At 38.5% G+C, this 22,239-nt stretch overlaps 1 protein-coding gene across 1 annotated transcript in view; it reads left to right on the top strand.

Moving 5' to 3' along the window:
* The window catches only part of dpydb (dihydropyrimidine dehydrogenase b), a 153,609-nt gene that overhangs the window by 5,681 nt on the left and 125,689 nt on the right, over positions 1-22,239 (top strand). Inside the window, exons 2-3 of the mRNA XM_065276109.2 lie at positions 7,247-7,357; positions 12,648-12,730. Of these exons, the coding sequence (XP_065132181.1) occupies positions 7,247-7,357; positions 12,648-12,730 (194 nt within the window). The remainder of the gene's footprint in view (positions 1-7,246; positions 7,358-12,647; positions 12,731-22,239) is intronic.

Genomic DNA, 22,239 nt, shown 5'->3' with positions numbered 1-22,239 from the left:
GTGCAGTAGAAAGGCAGCTTTACGGATGACCTTACGACCTATAGAAGAGAATACAAAAACAAGTAGACATGCTTCGATACCCTAAGGGGCCAGTCACACCAATAGCGTTTATGGCAGTTGCAGGCGCCTTTTTTGAATGATATTCTATGGGCAGGGCGCGTTTGCGCGCTGTTTATGCGCGCCGAGCGCCTTGCGGTTTTTTGCCGCCTGCCTTGCACGCGTTTTTGAAGGAGCGCTGAGAGCGGAGAAGCGCCCGACGTCATTCGTGTCTTTCCATTGTCCAATCGAATGAGGGGAGAGGCGGGCCTTACGTTGTGTTGAGGGAAGTTTACAGTTGCTTTGAAGAACCGGACACCACTCGCTCACTCTCTCCTGTGTGTTTGTGCACCTCTCACCCTCAAACAAGGTCAGAGCAAGCGTCCTCTTTTAAAAGTTTCTGCTGATATGACAGTTAACAGCAAAAGAGCGCTCACGCTTCAATATTTGATTGACAAGACAGCTGACTCGGTGGTTGCTTAGCAATATGAAAAGCCGCGTCGCACTGCTCTTTTTTTAAAAAAGGCAGTGCGTCGCGCCTTGCGTTTGCAAGCGTTTAAAGCGCTTTTGGTGTGACTGAAGCCTTATTCTCTACCCGATTATGGATAAAGAGTACTGATCCGATATCTGGGTGTTTATTTGTATATACAGCTGTATATACTACTAGCCCTGTAAGAATTGATAGGATTATTTTATTATGTACTTTAGACCCTAAATAAAACATCAACAATTACAGTGAACTAGAGTTCACTGAGTTCATTTTTATTATCTGACATTTGACAGTAAGTATTTTTCTTAAGTAAAAAAGAACTGTAAACTGAAAGGGTATTTTAGTTTTAGAATATAACTATAAAAACAGTGCAACAAATAAATCTAGAAATATAAAATTATTTATGAATGAATAATATAAGAAAATAATTTCTTTAAAACATAAATTTTTTTTTAATAAAAGGCATTTCAGTTTTTAAATACACACCAAAGCTTTTAAACACGTCTGAAAACGCACAGCAGATGCCGACTTCCAGCTTTTTTCTGCCGATTGCCAGCTTTCTTCAGCTGAGCGCTTTGGTTGCCATGATCCTTCTGCTTTGTTTATCAGTCGTTGTACGTTGCGCCGGTTGCTTGTTGTTATATTTGTCCCGTCTCTCCTCCACTGTGATTGGATGGCATGTGAAAACTGACATTGACGAGCTGAGCTTTTCACCCAAAGTTAAATATTTTTCAACTCTCGGTGCTCAGCACTGAGCGCGGAAAAATGCTGAACGGCAGCTTTCAGCACAAAAAACCCCGCCAGCTTCTTGCTTTTTTGAAAAACGCCGCCCTTCCATTAGAAACCATAAAAGCTTTGGTGTGCATGCCCCTTAGGACGGATGTGTTAAAAACAAATCATTAGTGTTAGTTTATTACATTGTTAGCAGTAATAAATCCTCACAATAAGAACAGAATCCACACATCTATGTGTTTTTATAGGAGCAACACATTTTGTATTACTTTTAACACAACTTGTGTTTTATTTTAACAAAAAATCAACACAAAATGACACAATGGGCCCTATTTTAACGATCTGAAACGCAAGTGCGAAGCGCAAAGCGCAAGTGATCTTGGGCGCTGTTGCTATTTTCCCGGCAGGAGAAATAACTCTTGCGCCAGGCGCAAATCAATAAGGGGTTGGTCTGAAGTAGGTTCATTATTCATAGGTGTGGTTTGGGCGTAACGTCAAATAAACCAATCAGAACGCTATCCAACATTCCCTTTAAACGCAAGGGCGCAAGTTCCATGGCGGGTTGCTATTATTATGACGGATTTACCAGGCGTACGCCAGGAGCGGTTCACAGCCGAGGAGACCGACGTTCTTGTAAGAGCAGTCAAAGACAGAGAAGTTGTTTTGTATGGGGATAGGAGAAACCCGCCCAAATCAACGTAGGTTAAACAGGCGTGAGAGGAAATAGCCACAATTGTCTCATCAGCTGGCATCCCCATCGTTGCGCCAAGCGCTACAATGATGTCAGGAGACGGGGGAATCCAAAGCTTGCCAGCATAAATCGGGCACACCATGTAACGGGAGGTGGATCTGCCTCTACACAGCACCTGACGCCAGCAGAGGACATCGCTGCGCCCACCCTCACCGCTAAAAGGGTTTGGGAGCTTTGAAATCGGACCCAAGAAATGCAAGCGAGGTCCAACCCCAAAGTAAACTTACAAATCTAGTTCATATACATTAAGGTTTCTTATGAAAACATTTGAATTATTATTTACATAAAATAAACGTAATACAGCCACACAACAAACTTATGAAAATATTTTAATCGTTATTTGCATGAGAATTTTTTAACGCAGCCACACAATAGTTAAAAACTATCACCACAATGCTCACCACTATGATTTCCCTTATCTCATGTGTTAATATTTTTTATTGTAACAATTTATGATTTGCAAAAATAACTGTTGCATCTGTGTAGATTAGATGCAAAGTGTATGCGCGTTGTGCACACTATACATTATGGTCAAGCATGCGCCCTTAAAATAGCATTATGAACCACGCGCAACGCGCCACTGACTTTAGACTAGTTTTTTTTGGTCAGTGGCGCAATTGTTTTTTGAAACTGCAAAATAGCATCAGGGATGGTTTGCGCCGCAACACGCCTCCTTTTTTGCGCTGAACCGCCCATGGAGCGCAAGTTCATTCCCTAGTTTGCCGACGTGCGTCTGTGGAGGGAAAAACCCGCTGTGCGCCGGTGCAAAATACCAATGATACATGCCTCACTGACAAAGTCAATTGCGCTGGGTGCAAGATAGGGCTCATAATGTGCTAAAAGCAAAAAAAGTGTAAAAATTAACACACCCTTTCTTAGACTGTACAAAAGCAGAAAAAGGTGCAACAGTAACCTATACTCAATCAAGTCCTTTTAAAACACTAAGTGCAGCAACAATGTAGCGAAATAAGAGACTTGAGTAATAGAGCAAAGCTTATCCATCTCTGCCCTAGCCTTAATGTAGCCATTGTGCTCTTCCGGTGACACGTCTTTAGATGCTTTATTAAGTTACTTGTTTTTAAAGTTGCTAATACTTGTGCCACCCATTGAAATTGCAACATGGCATATTGGACATGTTGCCATTTTACTGGCTGGTTGGTCCAGTCTGAAATACTGCCAGACATCTGACATACTGCTATTTCTTCTTCTACATGGGTTCAAATCAATTATTTCTGGTATTGGCGGCATTTTCGATACTAGTATCGGAATCGGAACAACCCTGACATTATGCTGACTGTAAAAGCAGGCACATCTTTATTCCACTAAAAGCCTATCTGACTTGAAATAGACTATCATTTCCATCTAGAGCTTGTTTAACAGTCACAGAGGGGCTTTAGAGGAGATATCGATTTCTTCTTATATAGATCTCCTTATGGATGTGTTTTTTTCTTACACAGTATTGATAATTGGCAAAGGGGCACAATGTTTTTACATTGCTTACAAAAACAGACTTCGCTCGGAAATGATTCAGTAACTAAATGTACTAGACATTTTGTTTCTTTATTTACGGGCTCTGATTAAGTGCACTTTTTATTAATACTTTTTTGTTTTCCCTTTTTGGCACGGTTTGAAATGTGCATCACTTTGAGGTTGCCATCCATAGATTTTCCAATCTGTTCATCTGCGGCTGGTCAAACATGGCCTAACTCTCTCATTATGACTATCGCTTCACAGACTGAGCCCATTATAGCAAATAAACACTAGCTTGACTGACGCAGCTATCAGCACAGTCCCAGAAAGAGAACAATACAATACCTGCAAACCTGATTTTTTTCAATCTCATCTTTTAACCTATTATAAGATTATATGCAAGTGGTAAATTAATATAATAACATCATATTTATATAGCAATAGCCAAACTAGAGAGCTAGTTGCACCACTGATATTTGTATCTTATTCACTGTCTGCCTGCAATTCACACAAATCAGGTACTGAATTGCAGTGCTGATGCAACTGCTGTACAGTCCCAATTAAGTTTGGCAGATAGGTATTTCTAAAAAGGTGCTACATAAATTCCTAGAGAACTGGAAATTAAAACAGTGCTGACAGGATGTGCAAATAAACAATGCTATCACTTTAGTTTCCAACCTTTTTTCTTGCGAAAGCAAATCAAAACTTGAGTGTCTAAAAAATGGTTCAATGCTTCAGGATGTCTTCACAGACACGAAAATAATAATAGAAAAACAGAGTTTAATAGATTTACCAATAATTTACCCTTCCTGCTCTCACTATGTTTGCTGTCAAACTTTACAAGTAATTCGAATAGTTTTGTTGCATAAAATGTAATTGGAATTTGTTTTGGAAACAGTGGCTATGTTTACATGCACACAATTCATCAATCCGACTGAAATTAATCCAATTGAAGGTTACAACAATACAGTTTACATGAAGCCTTAATGTTGCAATCTGATTAAAATGTTCATTTACATGTACAGTCTTGTTCAAAATAATAGCAGTACAATGTGACTAACCAGAATAATCAAGGTTTTTAGTATATTTTTTATTGCTACGTGGCAAACAAGTTACCAGTAGGTTCAGTAGATTCTCAGAAAACAAACAAGACCCAGCATTCATGATATGCACGCTCTTAAGGCTGTGTAATTGGGCAATTAGTTGAAAGGGGTGTGTTCAAAAAAATAGCAGTGTCTACCTTTGACTGTACAAACTCAAAACTATTTTGTACAAAAAAAATTTTTTCTGGGATTTAGCAATCCTGTGAATCACTAAACTAATATTTAGTTGTATGACCACAGTTTTTTAAAACTGCTTGACATCTGTGTGGCATGGAGTCAACCAACTTGTGGCACCTCTCAGCTGTTATTCCACTCCATGATTCTTTAACAACATTCCACAATTCATTCACATTTCTTGGTTTTGCTTCAGAAACAGCATTTTTGATATCACTCCACAAGTTCTCAATTGGATTAAGGTCTGGAGATTGGGCTGGCCACTCCATAACATTAATTTTGTTGGTTTGGAACCAAGACTTTGCCCGTTTACTAGTGTGTTTTGGGTCATTGTGTTGTTGAAACAACCATTTCAAGGGCATGTCCTCTTCAGCATAGGGCAACATGACCTCTTCAAGTATTTTAACATATGCAAACTGATCCATGATCCCTGGTATGCGATAAATAGGCCCAACACCATAGTAGGAGAAACATGCCCATATCATGCTCCATGCTTCACTGTCTTCACTGTGTACTGTGGCTTGAATTCAGAGTTTGGGGGTCGTCTCACAAACCGCCTGTGGCCCTTGGACCCAAAAAGAACAATTTTACTCTCATCAGTTCACAAAATGTTCCTCCATTTCTCTTTAGGCCAGTTGATGTGTTCTTTGGCAAATTGTAACCTCTTCTGCACATGCCTTTTTTTTAACAGAGGGACTTTGCGGGGGATTCTTGAAAATAGATTAGCTTCACACAGACGTCTTCTAACTGTCACAGTACTTACAGGTAACTCCAGACTGTCTTTATTCATCCTGGAGGTGATCATTGGCTGAGCCTTTGCCATTCTGGTTATTCTTCTATCCATTTTGATGGTTGTCTTCCGTTTTCTTCCACGTCTCTCTGGTTTTGCTCTCCATTTTAAGGCATTGGAGATCATTTTAGCTGAACAGCCTATCATTTTTTGCACCTCTTTATAGGTTTTCCCCTCTCCAATCAACTTTTTAATCAAAGTACGCTGTTCTTCTGAACAATGTCTTGAACGACCCATTTCCCTCAGCTTTCAAATGCATGTTCAACAACTGTTGGCTTCATCCTTAAATAGGGGCCACCTGATTCACACCTGTTTCTTCACAAAATTGATGACCTCAGCGATTGAATGCCACACTGCTATTTTTTTTGAACACACCCCTTTCAACTAATTCAACTAATTGCCCAATTGCACAGCCTTAAGAGCGTGCATATCATGAATGCTGGGTCTCATTTGTTTTCTGAGAATCTACTGAACCTACTGGTAACTTGTTTGCCACGTAGCAATAAAAAATATACTAAAAACCTTGATTATTCTGGTTAGTCACATTGTACTGTTATTATTTTGAACAAGACTGTACATTCTATATAATGCGAACCGAACATCTGCACAAGCGCATAGTGAGGGTTGGCAGATTCGCATATCAAAACCATGCTTTCATGCTTTATCTCTGGATTAATGTACAAAGTTGGAGAAAGTTTTTCTTAAGAAGTTTTCAGATATATTAGGCAATGAAAACACAATTTTTAAAAGGCACAACGCTTATGAAAGCAAACATGAATGCTGCAGAATGCTACAGTGCATAACCCCATTACCTTAATAATGCGTGGTGCCATTGACTTGCTATTGCATGTTTCGTGATTATGAACTGTATTAATTTTACCAATGTTCACACATACACACAGTCACTATGGCATTGAAGTGTCCTTTTTTAAGGTAAAGCTTTTTTTCTACAACGACCATAGATGTGGCTGATGAAATACCAAACTGGCTTATTTTAATTTGCTCCTGGCCTTTGTCAAATAGTGTTTCAGCACAACGAAGTGATAGTGGACATGGTATTCTTTTACACTACGAAGAGCGTGAAATTGGTATTAGTATGATGGTAATAGTGGCCTCTCTCTCTCTTGTTCCCCGCTACCTTAATAAAATGCCTGTTAATTGAGTTTGCCATTTAAAGAACTTGCACTGGTTACTGCCTATGCACGACTGAAATGAGGGTTGCTCCTCCTGAAAAAAAAATGGTCTCAACATGGCTCTCAAGTTATGTTTGCATGGCATACAGTTACTGGATGATTTTCTTTGCTCTCATGTTCTTTATTAATGCTGTAGAAGTAGTTTAGAATGGTGTGCATGTGTTCAGAAATCACAGTGGCTTAAAAAACTATTTGGAAATATGTAGGAATACACTTTCTGATTGCCACTCATAGAGAGGCACCTCTATTACACCCACAATTACTTCGCCTTGCTTAAAAAAAGGTCTGGTCTAGTCTCATTTATTTGTAGATGCCACTTTGATTGGATAATTTTGTATGTAGTTTATGCAGTGAAATTTCTAAATTTCAAGTATGTGGCTTAAATGTGCTCTTATTAGTTATTTACTTGTATTTCATTAATTGAAAAAATGTTATGCATCTTTTCATTATGTTTTGATTGATCCCTTAATCATTTAACAATTTTGCTTCCATTAAATTGTGCTTCAGAACATTCTTGCCTTGAACCCGAGGGTGAAGACCCACGCGGATCTCCATTCCACCGCCTCAAAGAAGAAGGAAAAGAAGCATTGGAAGAGAAACCCAGAGAGCAGTTGCAATGTGAGTCTACAGCCTCTTGTACTGTAAAAATAACTCTCACTTTTCCAAAGCATCACATATACGGGTGCTTTATGCCTTGCATTAAATATTAAAGAAACAGCCAAAGTGAAGAAAAACCCTTGTCACGTCATACCGAGCTGGTACGTCTTTCCTTGTTTGTGGAACTTTTACTGCTGCTGATGTGGTACAATCACAGGGCTCTTCTCAACGTCTCAGCAAAGTCAAAATTAGATCTTAAAGAAAAATAATGGCGTGCAGCGTGAGATGTTGAGGCTTGTAGAAACTGTAGCCCTTGCGGCTTCTTCTGTGAACAAACTTCCTCCCGGTTTACAGCTGAAAACAAGAACTCTTTGATAATAGTTTATGGTGTGGAGATTCGGTGATTATGCTGGTGATGGCTGTGATCATATTACCCTGATGAGCAATAATAGAGCAGACGATTATAATTCTGTAATTAGTTCCATTCGCCTAGTTTGTCCAATTATTTTAGAGATTCAAATTTTGACTCCTGCCCTTTTGCTTACAATATATCAATGAGTAATTCTGTTGGACTCATCAGAAAACTACAGCAAAAGCCTGGAGACATTATGAAAATGCATCATAAGCAGATGCCCCCCAATTCCCCAAGTGGATTAAACATTTCAAATTTCTTCTCAGTTATGATCATATCCTGTGAGTCCTATGAGTCAAGGCTCATAAGCATATTCAAATGTTCATTTTAAGTGCTTTTTCGCCATGTGGCGACTGTGTTGATGAAATACCAAATCTTGTTTCCAGAGCTTGCATATTAATTAGCTGCTTAAATTATAGGCTACTACCAATTCCCAGCACTAAGCGTTTTGTCTAATTAATAATAATAAAGCCCCAAGATGTTGGATTAGACTAATCCTTTGCAGGGAAAAATGCTACACATAATTTCAAGTGAAAATGTCAATGGTTATCCCAGTACCAACAATGCCTCAGTGTAATTGGAAATGTAATTATGTTTCATTTTACCACACAGATGAGTTTTAATACCGCACAGAAGCCCCGAGATTAGTCTTGTGTGACACACAGTGGACAGAGGTCAAGTATTTTTGCATTTGAAATGAAAATACAGAGTTGTCAACAACACAGCAGCGGTGGAACGAGAACCAAGGCACATTGTCACAGGAAGTCAATGGGCCCTATTTTAACAATATTAGAGCATGGTCTAAAGTACACAGTCTAAAAGGGCGTGTCCGAATCCATTTCTGCTAATTTAAAGGTATAGCGGAAGATTTTCTTTTTCCAGGTGGATCATCTAGACTATTGGTCATCCTGGTTGTCAATCATTCTGATGATATGTTGAAGAAAGGCCATCGTAAGTGCTCATCCCTAGGTTCGCTTTCTGCACATTTGCACTTTCAGGTGTATATGTGTGGTGGGCTACGGTTTCAGTCATTCATTGAAGGTCGCTTTCTCACCGTGTTTTTTTCAAAATGTCAGGATCGCAAGAGAAAAAGTGTCTACAAGTTGTATGACAAGAAGAGAAAGGCCTCTGAAGAAAGAATCAAGACCAGAGTGTTTTGGGGAGAATATTTCACACGCTGGCATGCGCTAGAAGCACAGGTTGGGCTTCCCACGCAAAGTTTTTTACTCAACGGGTAAAGTTTGGCATGCTATTTCGAGAAATCCATTTAAAATCACTGTTAGTGAAAGTTGATGTAAGCTATGATTAGCGATGCTAGCCCTGGCACAAGTCACGAACCACGCAAACACGAAAACATGCAGACAGCAACTTGTAAACAGAGCGAAGAGAAGAACTAGGCTTGTGCATGCTCTCTCTCTCGTGCACAGGTTATATAGGCATTCCCTCTCTGGAGCAGGTAGAGTGTTGCGCATGTGCATTTAGTTTTTTTTTTAGTGGAGGGGCGGTTCTTTTCAAAAATTCAGGAAAATCTTCCGCTATACCTTTAATGATGGGAAAAATGGTTTGTGCGTCTAGCGCACAGTCTAAAGGGGTTGTTCCTATTCTTCTAATGGGTGTGTTTGGGGCGTAACATGAAAAAAAACAATTAGAGTCTTTTCTCCCGTCCCCTTTAAAGCCAGTTTTGCTTGCGACATGCCGATTCCCTATTTAGATGCGGAATTTGTAAACTGAAAAACTAAGTGGAGTAAGAAGACCGTCAGTTTAAGATTGAGGTTAAAAATTGCATTGTTTTCATTTTTTATTGAAATGGTTATTTTTGGTATTCAAACCTTTGGTTCTCTTTAAAAGATGTTTTCTTTCAAGCATATTACTAACGCGCTCTTTAAATAACAAAAACAATATTGCACCATTGACTTTAGATTTTAGACCAGGTTTAAGTTGGTCAATGGCGTTGTTTATTTTAGTTGCCTCAAAATAGCAACAATGTGCCTAAACACACCCCTTTTTTAAGCCAGCACGCCCATAGGTGCACAAATGCGCCTGTTGTATGAATATGTATTCAGTAAATTGTTTTTTTCAAAACCAAGATATGTGACTACAAAGAAAGTAAGTGTGACAACATGCCCCAAACTGACATTTATAAAAGATACAATTGTCCTCACAACGTAGTTCAAACTTTCAGCTAAAGAGATAGGTTTGCCAATAGATAGGTTACCCTTGCCTGTAGGATTCACTGAAAGTATTATAATTTAACTAGACAAAACATTTAAATAATTGGGCCTTTGACTCAAACCCTTATAGTCATACTACTTTATATGTAGCCTTTATAGATCTCTAAAAAATGGGAAATGTAATCAATCTGTCAAGTCAAAATTACGTCAGTCTGAACATTATGAAATTACCATATAATATTTTGTGAAAGCATTTGAATATAAAATGAAAAGCAAAACCTTCCCATGGCAGCCAGGATATTATAATAAGGCAACATTTTATTTAAATCAGGCTTTGTAACACAGACTATATATTGCTTATATAGTCTCTTCTAAACCTGTATCTTGGTTACCAAATAAAGCTAAGAATTCAGGAAAGGGTCATGAAGGACTTCTTGAAGAATATCAGATGGCTCACTGGATTGGTTTCATCTTCAGCACCCATCTGTGTAATAATAAAATGTAGTAACTCTGCCTCATGCCATAAATTAACTCTGTGCGTGGAAATCGAGTTAGTCTCAATCTCGATCATGTTGTGATTTTATTCTCCTGGAGCTCCCATCCTATGTGCAGGGAAATTTCCTGGCTGCTCATCCCTCTGAATTTCATTAAGGAGCTTAAGTCAGTTTGCACAATAGCTTCTGCGAAACTGAATTAGCTTATAGAATAAAGGAGCCAACTTAAACAGCTTGAACTTTGCCTCTAAGAACGGGAGGGGCTAGGGGGAATCCTTTTTAATGCCTCTCTGATAATGTCAACCATGTCATGTTACAGTGTTAAATGGCACCAATTAATCCTTCCGATTTAAAGAAGAAACTCGTAAATCTTTAAAAGCAGGAAAATCTCTGAACAGTATATTAGGCCTACTCAATGGTATAATCCTTCTGTACAGCACTTTGTAAAATCTACAGCTTGCAGGATATTCCTAAGGTGCCTTTGGATTTATAACCATTTGTGACCTTAAAGACAACTTTGTAGGTTGAAGTATTTTTATATAATGTAAAAATGCTGCTACCAAGTGACGCAATTATTTATCATCATAAATGTACAAATGGTTTATGCATTTTAATGCATGGTTTGATAAAAAAGTATACCCCAAGTGACAAGTGTACTGCACGGTAAATTGCTTCAGATTAGAAATGAAACAGTTTTCACATCAAGGTTATAGAAACAACAATCACCATGGTTATCAATATTATCATGTAATTTCTAGAAATGTAAAAATGTACTGATGCAAACCAAATGTAAAATAAATTTTACATGTAAGTGCACTTTTGTTTCCATAAACATCACATAAGTAGCATTAACATTAACCATTGCACATTTGGGGTTGTGGAATAAATGTTCATTTAGTTCAGATAAAACACAAGTGAGTAAATCAGATTTTCATATGAACAGAACAAATCAGCAAGTCATCTGTCTGCGTATGTTGTGAGAAATGTGGTGTACTTTATGACCCAGGAGTACGCTGCATGTCAAATGCGCTCAGAAACAAACTGAGTAGAAAAGAGCTCATCAGATCATATCATTTAAAGAGCACCTATTGTCCGATTCATGTTTTTACATTTCCTTTGGTATGTAAGTGTGTATTTAGTACATGTTAACGATATCCAAATGGTACATATCCCAAAGTAAACGATGATGCGAGTTATCATCTCCAACGTAAATCTCTTTTCTTGGACTACAACAAACACACGGATTGTAGGCAACATTTTACTTCCTGGGATTGGTGATGTAGTAAAGAACGACATTATCATAATTCATCCCGCTTCGGACTCCGTTAACTCCTGTTAGCATTGTGTAGTGCGCAAATATTTTAAACATGGTAAGGAACGTCACATTTCCGGCTGGTGTCAGAGGTTTTCAGGCCAATCACAACGTACAGATTAGCTGGCCAATCAGGGACAAGGCAAATCCATGCATTTCAGGAAGAGAGTGAAATCTGGAGCTACAAAAATATACGGTATGTGAAAAATAATTTATTTTTTAACCATAAACCACGCAAACACATTGTATTATACCAAATACACAAAATAATGTATTTTTTTTAGCAATGAAATAGGTGCTCTTTAATGGAAAATGAATAGAAAAGATGGATTTGTCTAAATAAATATTATTTAATCATGTGTCAGTAGTAGTACAACTAGATTTTTTCCTAAAAGTTAAATTTTTTTGGATTTAAATTCAGTCAGTGAAGCACAGTCATCACAAACACATGGCAGCAGACTTGAATGAATGTGTTTGTCTTGCGTTATTGCTTAAATTGGTTGATGCTGGACAGATGTTTTCAAGCCGTGAAACTGACATGGTTAAACGGTAATTTAAAAATGACACGGTAATACTAACCGTTGGACATTTTTATCGCGGTTAACCATTAAACCGATAATCGCTAAATTACTGCTTTAGATAAATGATCTGCCAAATCCATTCATTTAACTGTAGAGATTTACCACCTTTTAAAAGCCGTAGTTTGCACACTGACAAAGGTTTTAAATATATATTTTTTTAAATATATGAAATAAATGGTATTATAGTATACATGCTACTGTTGCAAAGATCTACTTATTTATAAAAAATATTTGTAGGATTGTAATCAAACTTTTATCTATAGAACTATTAAGCAGTTATGTGTCACATTTTGTCATAATAATTTGTGTAAGTATTGTTTCTTTGTGTTTAAATCTTGCAGTCTTGCGTGAATTTGGAGAACAACTTTGATGACATCAAGCACACGACTTTGAGCGAGCGTGGGGCACTTCGGGAAGCGCTGAGGTAAGCACTGTCTCCATGGCAACAGTCAGAGTCACCGCTAGGAGGAGTTTTGGGTGGGCAGCCGGAGGAATGCGTATGCGCGCAGTTTCGTGAGGTTAGGACGGGTTGCATCGTAAGTCATTCTTCATTATTGAGGGAACGGAAGAGTGTAGAAGCAGCACTCGGCTCTGCTTTTCTGAGGGATTAATTTGTTGGAGGGAAGCCTCCCTCTGGGCTTTGCCTTGACTCTTCAACCCTGCAGGAGATGCTAAGGCTCAGTGCACAGTGAAAAATGTAAATGTTTAATTTGTTAGTTGAAAATGCTTTTGGGGATCCCAAGACAACATTAGAATGCTTGATCATGAGGACGTCTGGTCTTCAGGCCTAGGTTCTTCAAATAAAGAATAGTCTTAAATGCAATGCAAACGATAGAGAGGGACATCTTGTGAATAAAAAGACTATCAAGCGCTGGACTAAAATATACCAGGCATAAAACAGCAATTGATTACATGATATTACGTTTACTTAAATTAATCAGATTTTTGCTGAGAAAACCTCAGTGCAAGATTATTCAAGGACTACATCATTGTAGCATTGTAGCTTTAGAAGTCTTCATATTTCTTGCTTTGTTTCCATATCTTTCCACATGTACTGGTTAGCGTTTCACAGCTGTTCATTACGCAACTGATTTTGTCAATCTGTATATTAGAGGACTAACTTGACACAGCGCACGTCCTTGTATTCCATACGCACATGTTCTTTTTATGTTGATCTGTTTACACGTGACGCTGTTGGCAGTTGCGTTACAGCGCCTTGCGGATTTTTCAGCATCTTGCATCATGAGTGTTTTTTAAGACGTCAAGTTAAAAGTAATTTAGATTTAATAAATGTGCTAAATTCTGTTTAATTCTACACATGCTGCTCTATCTGCACTCGATAAGCGGGGTCTGATGAAGCTCACAAATACATAAATTACTATAGGTAAGACAATCAGGCCATCAACCTATCGCTGGTTTAATAATCACATCTGATATGTTTTGCAGACGTCTGCCCTCTCAATATAATGATCTGTTTAAATCTGTTTTGAAATAGCACCTCTGACCGCTACCCAAAATCACTAACATGTCTTAATTCTTCATGCCATAGAATATGCATGAGCACAGCATTGCATCTGTTGATCATGAATAAAAAAGAAAACCCAAAACAGCAGTGAAAATCACGAGTTAGGTTAAAAGAAAGAGAGCCGGAGAGTTATTACAGACATTAATGCAAAATTCGGTCCTGCAGAGGTTTGATTTTAATCCTGCTCTAAACGAAACTCCCCCGCCGTGCTGGGTGGCAGATCTGATGAAAGATTTAGGTTTTATAACTGCTAATAATGCCGGACATGAAAGTCTTAGCAGCGTGCTCGACTCTGGTGTTCATCACAGGAGGCAGCTGGCTGATTTGCCCTGTTTGTTGGGAACCAGAGGAAGGCTCGGCTCTGGATCCCTGGTGTCATGACACAGCCAGAAAGTTGACTCCTCATTAAGAACTACACTGATTGGTTCATGTAGTGCGTTTAATACCTTACAACTCTCCAAGATGATGCAATATAGATTCAGTAAGCATATTTTGATGACACATCTTCATGATGGTTCATTTAGACTTTTGCAGCATTGAGTCTATTGTGATGAATTAAAGAAATTGCTTTTCCAGGGATCGTTCTTGATAAATGTGAGGTTAGGCAGTTTAGTTGTGTATATTTTAAGATATGGAAAGAAATGTGTCCTTTTTTGTGTTGTTTTGCATGGAGCTTGACAGCTCATGGTCACTTTTTCTGTATAAAACTGTATTTTTCTTGTGTTTTACATAAGAAATTCATATGAGGGTGATCCAATCTCCAAGCTAGTTATCATGCTCCTGACATGTTCTGTTAATGGAAAGTTTTTTTTTTTTTTACATAAAAGCTGAAAATCTCACTCACGGTTATAAAAGACTCATGCAATTTTTACTGCTTGTGTTACAGCACATTGGTCTCTCCAAATTCAATTTCAAACATTTCCCTTGCATTTTGGTCACAAGAGAATTTCAGTACTAACTCCCCTACACCATGACTGGGGAATATATTAGACACAATAAAGATAATTGTGCTAAAGATATCAAATTACAGAATATCGTGAATTTATAATATTGTTGAAAATTAAGATTTATGTGCTAAAAATGGCACTAGTAGATTTATGTGCCACAAATTTCACCCCGCCCCCTTTATGTCTCACAAGTAGCTCAAAACTTACAATATTCACAACAGCAAGCAACACGGGTATGGAAAGCGACTTTTATAAGCTCAAACAGCTTTAACATGTTCATTTAATATAAAGTTGTAAGCTAATTTTTTATCCACCTTGTTTTTAAAGTGTAAACATTTAGGATGTTTTATCCAAGTCTGCTTGGCTTTCGAGGAACACACGTAACTTCCTGTAAACTCTGCTAAGAATTAATAACAACAAAGTCCTTTTAAAGTAGTTTATTTGTATAACAAGCTAAATAAACAACATGTGGATTGCCTAGGAAACCAAAACATTTGTTATTTTCGAAGAGTTATTTGTTTAAGAGTTCAGTTTGGCAACTAGTCAGACCATTAAAGGCACACCGCGGAAGTTTTTGGCCACTAGGGGTGCTAGACATGTATTTTTCACATCTAGCGCCCCTAGAGGCCACAAGCGCTTTAGCACTGTCGCAAAGGAAAGGAAGACAACTCTTTAGGTCACAAAGTGCGCCTTTCAGCATGTCATAGGAATATATTTTCATTGGTTTTATTTTTTCAAACGGCAACAGATTGCGTAGCTCACGTTTACAAGCCAGTTGTAACGGTGGTCGCTTGGTTAAAGATTATATAAAAAATATTGTCTTAAAGGAGAATCGAACCCGGATCGCCCGTGTTGTAGGTCCGTGACGCTACCACAGTGACACAGTGTCACGTGATATAAGTCTCTCTCTACACTCTCCAAGTATCCTCACGTTAAAAAAAAAATAGTGTTTGGGCGCCAGACAGGACTTATATATGCAAGCAATATAACATTACTTACTAGTCCAAAAGCATGACGGCCAAGTCAGCATCGGTCGGGAACCCATCCTCCTTCTTTAGTTCACGCCAGCGAGCGAACGCTGGCCCAATATTGAACCTCGTCCTTCCATTTATTCTGTCTCTCCTGTTTTCTCTTTATGGTGTCCTCGGACAAAACCTTGGGTTTCTTTTTCTTAGTTGCTGCTTCAGCCATGTAAAAACATCAGGAAAATGAATAGTTGCGCTCTCATGTCCGAATTTGAGGAAGTGACGTATGCCGTAAAGCAGATTTTTGTACTTCTTTTTGTGCATGGGTTACTACCCGAAACCCCAAGTTTAAAAGTAGGGGTAAAAGCGATACAGACCCACCCCCCCCCCCGTCAGCCTATGGTATGTTATTTAACCTATTTTAAGTCGATGTATCACAAGGGTCTTGAAGGAAAAACTACAAAGTGTCACTTTAAACAAACAGAAACCGGAGGTAAAGTTCTGACCAGAAGCGTAATTGCGTCACTGCATGCGCGTCCGATGAAACCGTCTGTACTACTTTAGGTACTGTATATTACTCAGCCCTGCCTTACACTAATGGCTTTAAGGGTGCTTGCACACCAAAGCGTTTAAATGCAGCTGAAAACGTCAGGCGGATGTTGACTGTAGGCGCTTGGCAGCTTTTTTCAGATGAGAGCTTTGGTTGCTGATATACTTCTGCTTTGTTGGTTGTTGTGATATTTGTCCCACCCCTCCTCCACTGTGATTGGACAGCCGAGTAAAGCAATGAGCGCAGAATAATCTCAGAGTGCTGGCGCTCAGCGTGGAAAAAACTCGCCAGCTGCTGGCTTTTTTGAAAATCACAGCGCTTCCATTGAAAACAATTGAAAACATATGTGACCAGTCACGGAAAGTAGGGACACAAGTCGGATCTGGGCATTTTGAGTTATTCACGGATTCTGAAAGTGCAGTTTCTAAGCTTTCCAACGATGTGTAACACATGGAAATCTGATAAGATTTGGAGAAGTTGTGGCCATTTGAATATAGGAACTCAGAAATACTCAAACCGAGAAAATCGAGACGAAAGGGACTCTTCTTTTCAGCTGGGGGAGACAATAGGGCTCATTTACATCTCATTTAGCTAAGCCATGCCCCCTGTAAAACCCTTTTTGAGATGTTCTAGCATCATATGTAGTATTTTATGACCAAATGACAACCCGCAAAAATAAACATGACTCTTTTACCTTTGTGGGGATCACAAGTCGAATCCAGTCTGTTTCAGATTATCCAATGACCATATTTGTCCACAAATGCGTATAATCCGTGAAATATAGATTGTTTACATCAGATTTCGCATGAATGTCTGGTAATACAATATAATATATAATCTGAAGACTATTTAAATCGTAACATGTAAGGGTATATGAGCTTATAACACATGAACCCGCCTTCAAAGTTTGTATTTAAAATAGGGAAGTAGTATAATAGATCATCCAAACAGCGCCGTCGAAAACGTGACATCCTTTAGAGATGTTACCAATGGCTCGCTCGTTCCTCCATCAGCCAATGACTTCATGGAAAATATTGATAGACAAAACATGTAGCCAATTATATGAAGAATACAACGATATCTGTGTAACGTCTGTGTGTCTGGACTCATGCTGCGCTGCAAGAACTGACATACAGATGACGTCAAAGTACCGCGAGAGCGAGTCGAAATTAAACTACTCCGTAAGATTTCTTGAAGAGCTCTCGCGGTACTTTGACGTCATCCGACTGCGGCGCCGCATAAAGTCAGTGACGCGGCTGACGTACGATGCGGCTGACTGTTATTTGTTCCGCCCCAGCTTCTTTTATTTTTCTTTTGTTTTGTGCGCCCGAGCTTTACAGTCTGGGGAGACGCAGGCTATAAGTTTGAAAAAAAAAAAAACTTAGCAAACATGTCTGAGGAACAGGGCAGCGCGTCACTACAGTCACGTGACTTCACGCTCGAGCCGGAAGAGAAGACAATGCTGAATAAAGTCGTAATTCTGCTATTTTTGGACCAAACTGTATTGTCGATGCATCAACACAATCTTACTGACCCACTGATGTCACATGGACTACTTTGATGATGTTTTTATTAACTTTCTGGACATGGAAACCATACATAGATTTTCAATGAAGGGGAAAGCTCTCGGACTAAATCTAATGATAAAACATCTTAAACTGTGTTCCGAAGATGAACGGAGGTCTTCCGAGTTTAGAACGACATAAGGGTGAGTCATTAATTACATTATTTTCATTTTTGGGCGAACTATCCTTATTCAGTAGTCACGCTGTTCCCTGTGGGGGCGGAGGCAAAAACACAAGCTTATACAGTATGTAAATATACACTCAGACAATGACGCCCCCGCTGCACGCTAGAATCTCTGGAAAAACAAGCCTATTTTAACCGCAAAATGTACGCTTTTAAATATACAAAAACTGCTATCTCAAACATGGAGAGGCTTCTTCGTGATCTCAACTAACAGATTCTGCAATAAAACGAAAATCACAAATTTCGAAAAAAAAAAACTTTGTTTCTCATTTTCTCGAAACTTGTGCTGCCGACTTGAGTCCCTGGTTTCCGTGACGGGTCACATATGCCGGCCGCCGGCGTAAACGCTTTGGTGTGCATGCTACCTAAGAGTTAAGAATTGGCTTTATTTAATACTTTTCAGCATAAAAATAAGGATCTCAAAGTTGACAGCTGCTTTCAGCGTCTCTTGTCAAACGTTTTTTCACACACGTCAGATGACTAAAGTTAAGTAACATGTTGTGTTGTTAAACTGATGAGCTGTAATGAGGAATAGCTCCTCTTATTATTCTCTGCACCACCACACCCCTGACAGAAGCCTTTTTTCCTGTCTTCACTTTGACACAGCAGCCACAGTATATAAAGGTGGATTGATCATTAAAACCGTTTTCTCATCCCATCTGTCCCGGCACCTAGTCTAAAAGCAGGTTCCTTTGATTCAGAGCCAAGCTTAATTGGTGGTATCTAAAATAGTTTAAGTAATTAAGATGACAGGGCCGGCCTGCGTGAGGACAGTATCCCTATGTCCTTTCTGAGAGGTCTGGCACCTCTCTAGGGTCCTCATTATGACTCGGTCCACACAAGTTACATGTCCTAGCAAGTGTGGAATTTGACGGGTATCTCTCCAAGATGACCTCCCACACACATGATAAATTCATCATCTCTACAGAAGAGCGTTTGGGATTAAGTTTGTAGTGGTGGGAGGCGTGAGGTGGTTTGACAGCATTCGCTAAAGCCCACGTTGGTTTTGAGATGAGCTAACATTGTTCGTATCACTATCGTGTTTTGTTGCACTGATGCCTGCGTGGTGTGTTTTTGCACTTGAACAACAGTTTATTTCAGAATTGTGGGATGGTTAAAGTAAAAGCCAATGTAAATTGAAGTCTCACAGGAAGGTTGTTGCACGGGATCTGTTTTTGCCTCTGTGTCTGTAATGAGAGGGAAGAATGGTGTAAGACAGGTTTACAAGAAGGGTGAAGGAGCTGGAAAAAGGCTTTTTTGTAAGCTCTGTGCAGCTCTGCGCTCAGTCAAGGTTGGTCTTTCTGCATGTCTTGCACTGAAATAATGCTGCACAATGAGCATATCATTTGCTGCATTGTTTTTTTTTTTCTGTGACAACACTTCTAATTGTACTTAATGTAAATTGGACTAATTGTAGATGGACACTGGTTTGCAAAAAAAAAAGAAATAAAACGGCTCTGTTTGCCTGAAGAAATTCACATTGTACCTGTTTCTAAACATCCGATGGTAAACAAGATATAAGCTGGTTTCTATTGATCATGACAGAAGAAATTCTTTATATGATGACCAAATGATGGAGAAGAGCTTGTATCTGGGAATATATCTTAATTTGACCCTGTCTGTGAAATTCAGGTTAAAGTCTCATAATCTAATAATGAGATTAGGAGCTTTAAAGTTTGATTTCACTCATTAATTTGACTTTTTCCAACTAATGCTCTTATTCAGTCAGTATTAAATATATCAAGGTTATGTTTTCACAGAATGTATTTTACTTTATGTAAAATAAATTTTTTTGGTATAAAACAAACAATGAATCACAATGCTTAGTGCAATGCCAGCAGTCACAGTGAATTCTGGTAGATTATTGTGGTCTTCCCTCTGAAAAAATAGAGGTCATTCTTAAGAAACTGAAATATCATGACAGTAAAGATTTTAATTATAAAACATTCAGCAATCAGTAACGCACACATATAAGCTATACAGTAGGTGCGTAGCATAGGAAGGGAGACCAAACGTGGTCAAAATTCAGAAAATGACTAAAAGACCACGCACAGTAGGGTTGGGGGATATGGCTGAATCAGTCGTTATTATCATAATTAATGACATCTTTATTCCTATCAAATTTAAAGGCAGAATTTTGCTCCTGAATGAAAGGTGGAAAAACTAGACAGTTAATTATATTTTTTTAATTACTTTTTATTCAGAACATGACAAATACTTTACAAACAAGTGATTAATTGAGGTAGAATACAGATTAGAATATTACTAGTAAAATCAATATCACAACGTCATCTTAACGCCCTTGCTGCATTAAAAATGCTGCATTCCTTCTTCTGTGCACAGCATTTATTTTGGCAATTACAAACTGCACTGCTAATAAATGAATAAATTGCCCCATCGTGACTACATTCTTTTCTCCATTTTACAAACGTGCCTTGTTTTGTTAACTGTTGGTTACTAGGTTACTAATACCACCGTCATTCCCTCAAATAACTTGATGGAAATGCACCTAATTCGCATTTGTTTGTTTTCTTTTTTTTTTGCACATTTTGAAAATATTTGCTTCATGTTTGGATTGGAAACCCAGCTACATTTTTCTAGTTTAACTGACACTGTGATTATAAACCAAGACCACATACGATACATTATGTACATTTATAAAAAATGAATTCACTTGAATTCCTTGCATTTAATTGTAAAAAAAGTTACATTTTAGAAAATGTTTCTGTGTTTAGCCTATATGTAATCTAATCGTGTCATGTTTTACTCTTTGATCTGTCACATTATATTGCGTTTTAACACAACAGAATGCTATTTTTTTTTTTTTTTTTTGATTTGATTTATTTAGACAGTAACAATGATAAAATACATAACAAGATACCATCACAGCAACGTTGTACATTATCAGAACTGTCTGAGGATAACACAAGAAAGTTTTAAAAAAACTTATTTCCATTGTGGTCCTCGAAAACATATTCTTTGTTCTGTTGTCTATAAAATAGTGACTAAACATGATCCAGTAATGAGCCATGACCCAGTAACTCCTTGTTTAATCCAACCAGCTGTTTCTTTAAATGCTGCTAAAATGCAAAATCACCATACATTTACATTAAGGCTTTACTGCTTTTGCTCTTCTCATCAGTGTTGTTGTGTTATAAGCGTTATTTTAAATTTTAAAAAAATATGATTGATAATCTTATTGTATATCCTGTATAGCGCAGACAATTTGATGCAAATTCAGAAATATGAGAGAATACACTGTTGCTGTTACACAGAGTTACTACGACAGCACATGTGTGCATCCTCTCTGTCAGTAACATCCGTGACGTTGACGTTTACGTGAAAAAGAAAGTACACAGAGGAACGCAGAATTAAAATACTTTTCACTATTATGTGAGAGAGAGGCACTGCACGCAACATGAGAGACAGAGAGGAGAGGGAGCCATGTGCTGTTGAGAGAGGGGAGGGAGGTGCGCTGAACACTTGCAACAATGAATTAAGCCGTTTAAAATATGTATAAAATCTATTTGTGGTGGCCAGTGTTAAATCTGTGGCGGGCTGCCAAAGATAAATCAATGTATGGGAAACACGGTGTTTAATTAGAAATATGAACATCTGCATCATAGGGTTGCCGCAGTGACAGAATTTTCCCACCGGTTAATCGGCGCGTCACAAACCCGGTGATCCCGGTTTCACCGTGTGGGAGGGGCTTATAAATGGGGGGCTTTTACTTTCACTTTTGAATTACGCAACTGTTTAAATGCAGTGCTTGCGTACGCTGCGTTAAATTGCGCATACATTTGCGTGCAATGAGAGTGCAACAGCTGGTTTAATTAAGTGCTTGAGTCAATGTGCGCAGGTAATTCTCACAGAACCCGCCAGTCCCAAGCAGAGCAACCGGCTGCTTCTCTAAAAAGCGCTGCTTGAATGATGGGTTTATTATTTTTCTTGATGGAAAACACAACAACAAAATGATCTCGCTTATATTCAACTTCATATATGTATATTATAACAAAAACGAGTAAGCACACGGCTTCTGTCATCATCTGGTCAGTCAGCTCGTCTTGCAAACTCTGACAGAAATAAATGAAATCTGACACCTGCTGCTCTGTGACGTGACGCGCGTTCAGCTCCGCTGAATTCAGTCAGCAGACACATTCAGTTGTAAGTGTTCGCTCTCTCTAATGAAACTAAATG

Source organism: Paramisgurnus dabryanus, chromosome 6 (assembly GCF_030506205.2).
Source record: "Paramisgurnus dabryanus chromosome 6, PD_genome_1.1, whole genome shotgun sequence".
NCBI classification, from domain to species: Eukaryota; Metazoa; Chordata; class Actinopteri; order Cypriniformes; family Cobitidae; genus Paramisgurnus; species Paramisgurnus dabryanus.
Note: the sequence above shows the minus strand (reverse complement) of the source record. Positions and strands in the feature narration are given on the sequence as shown.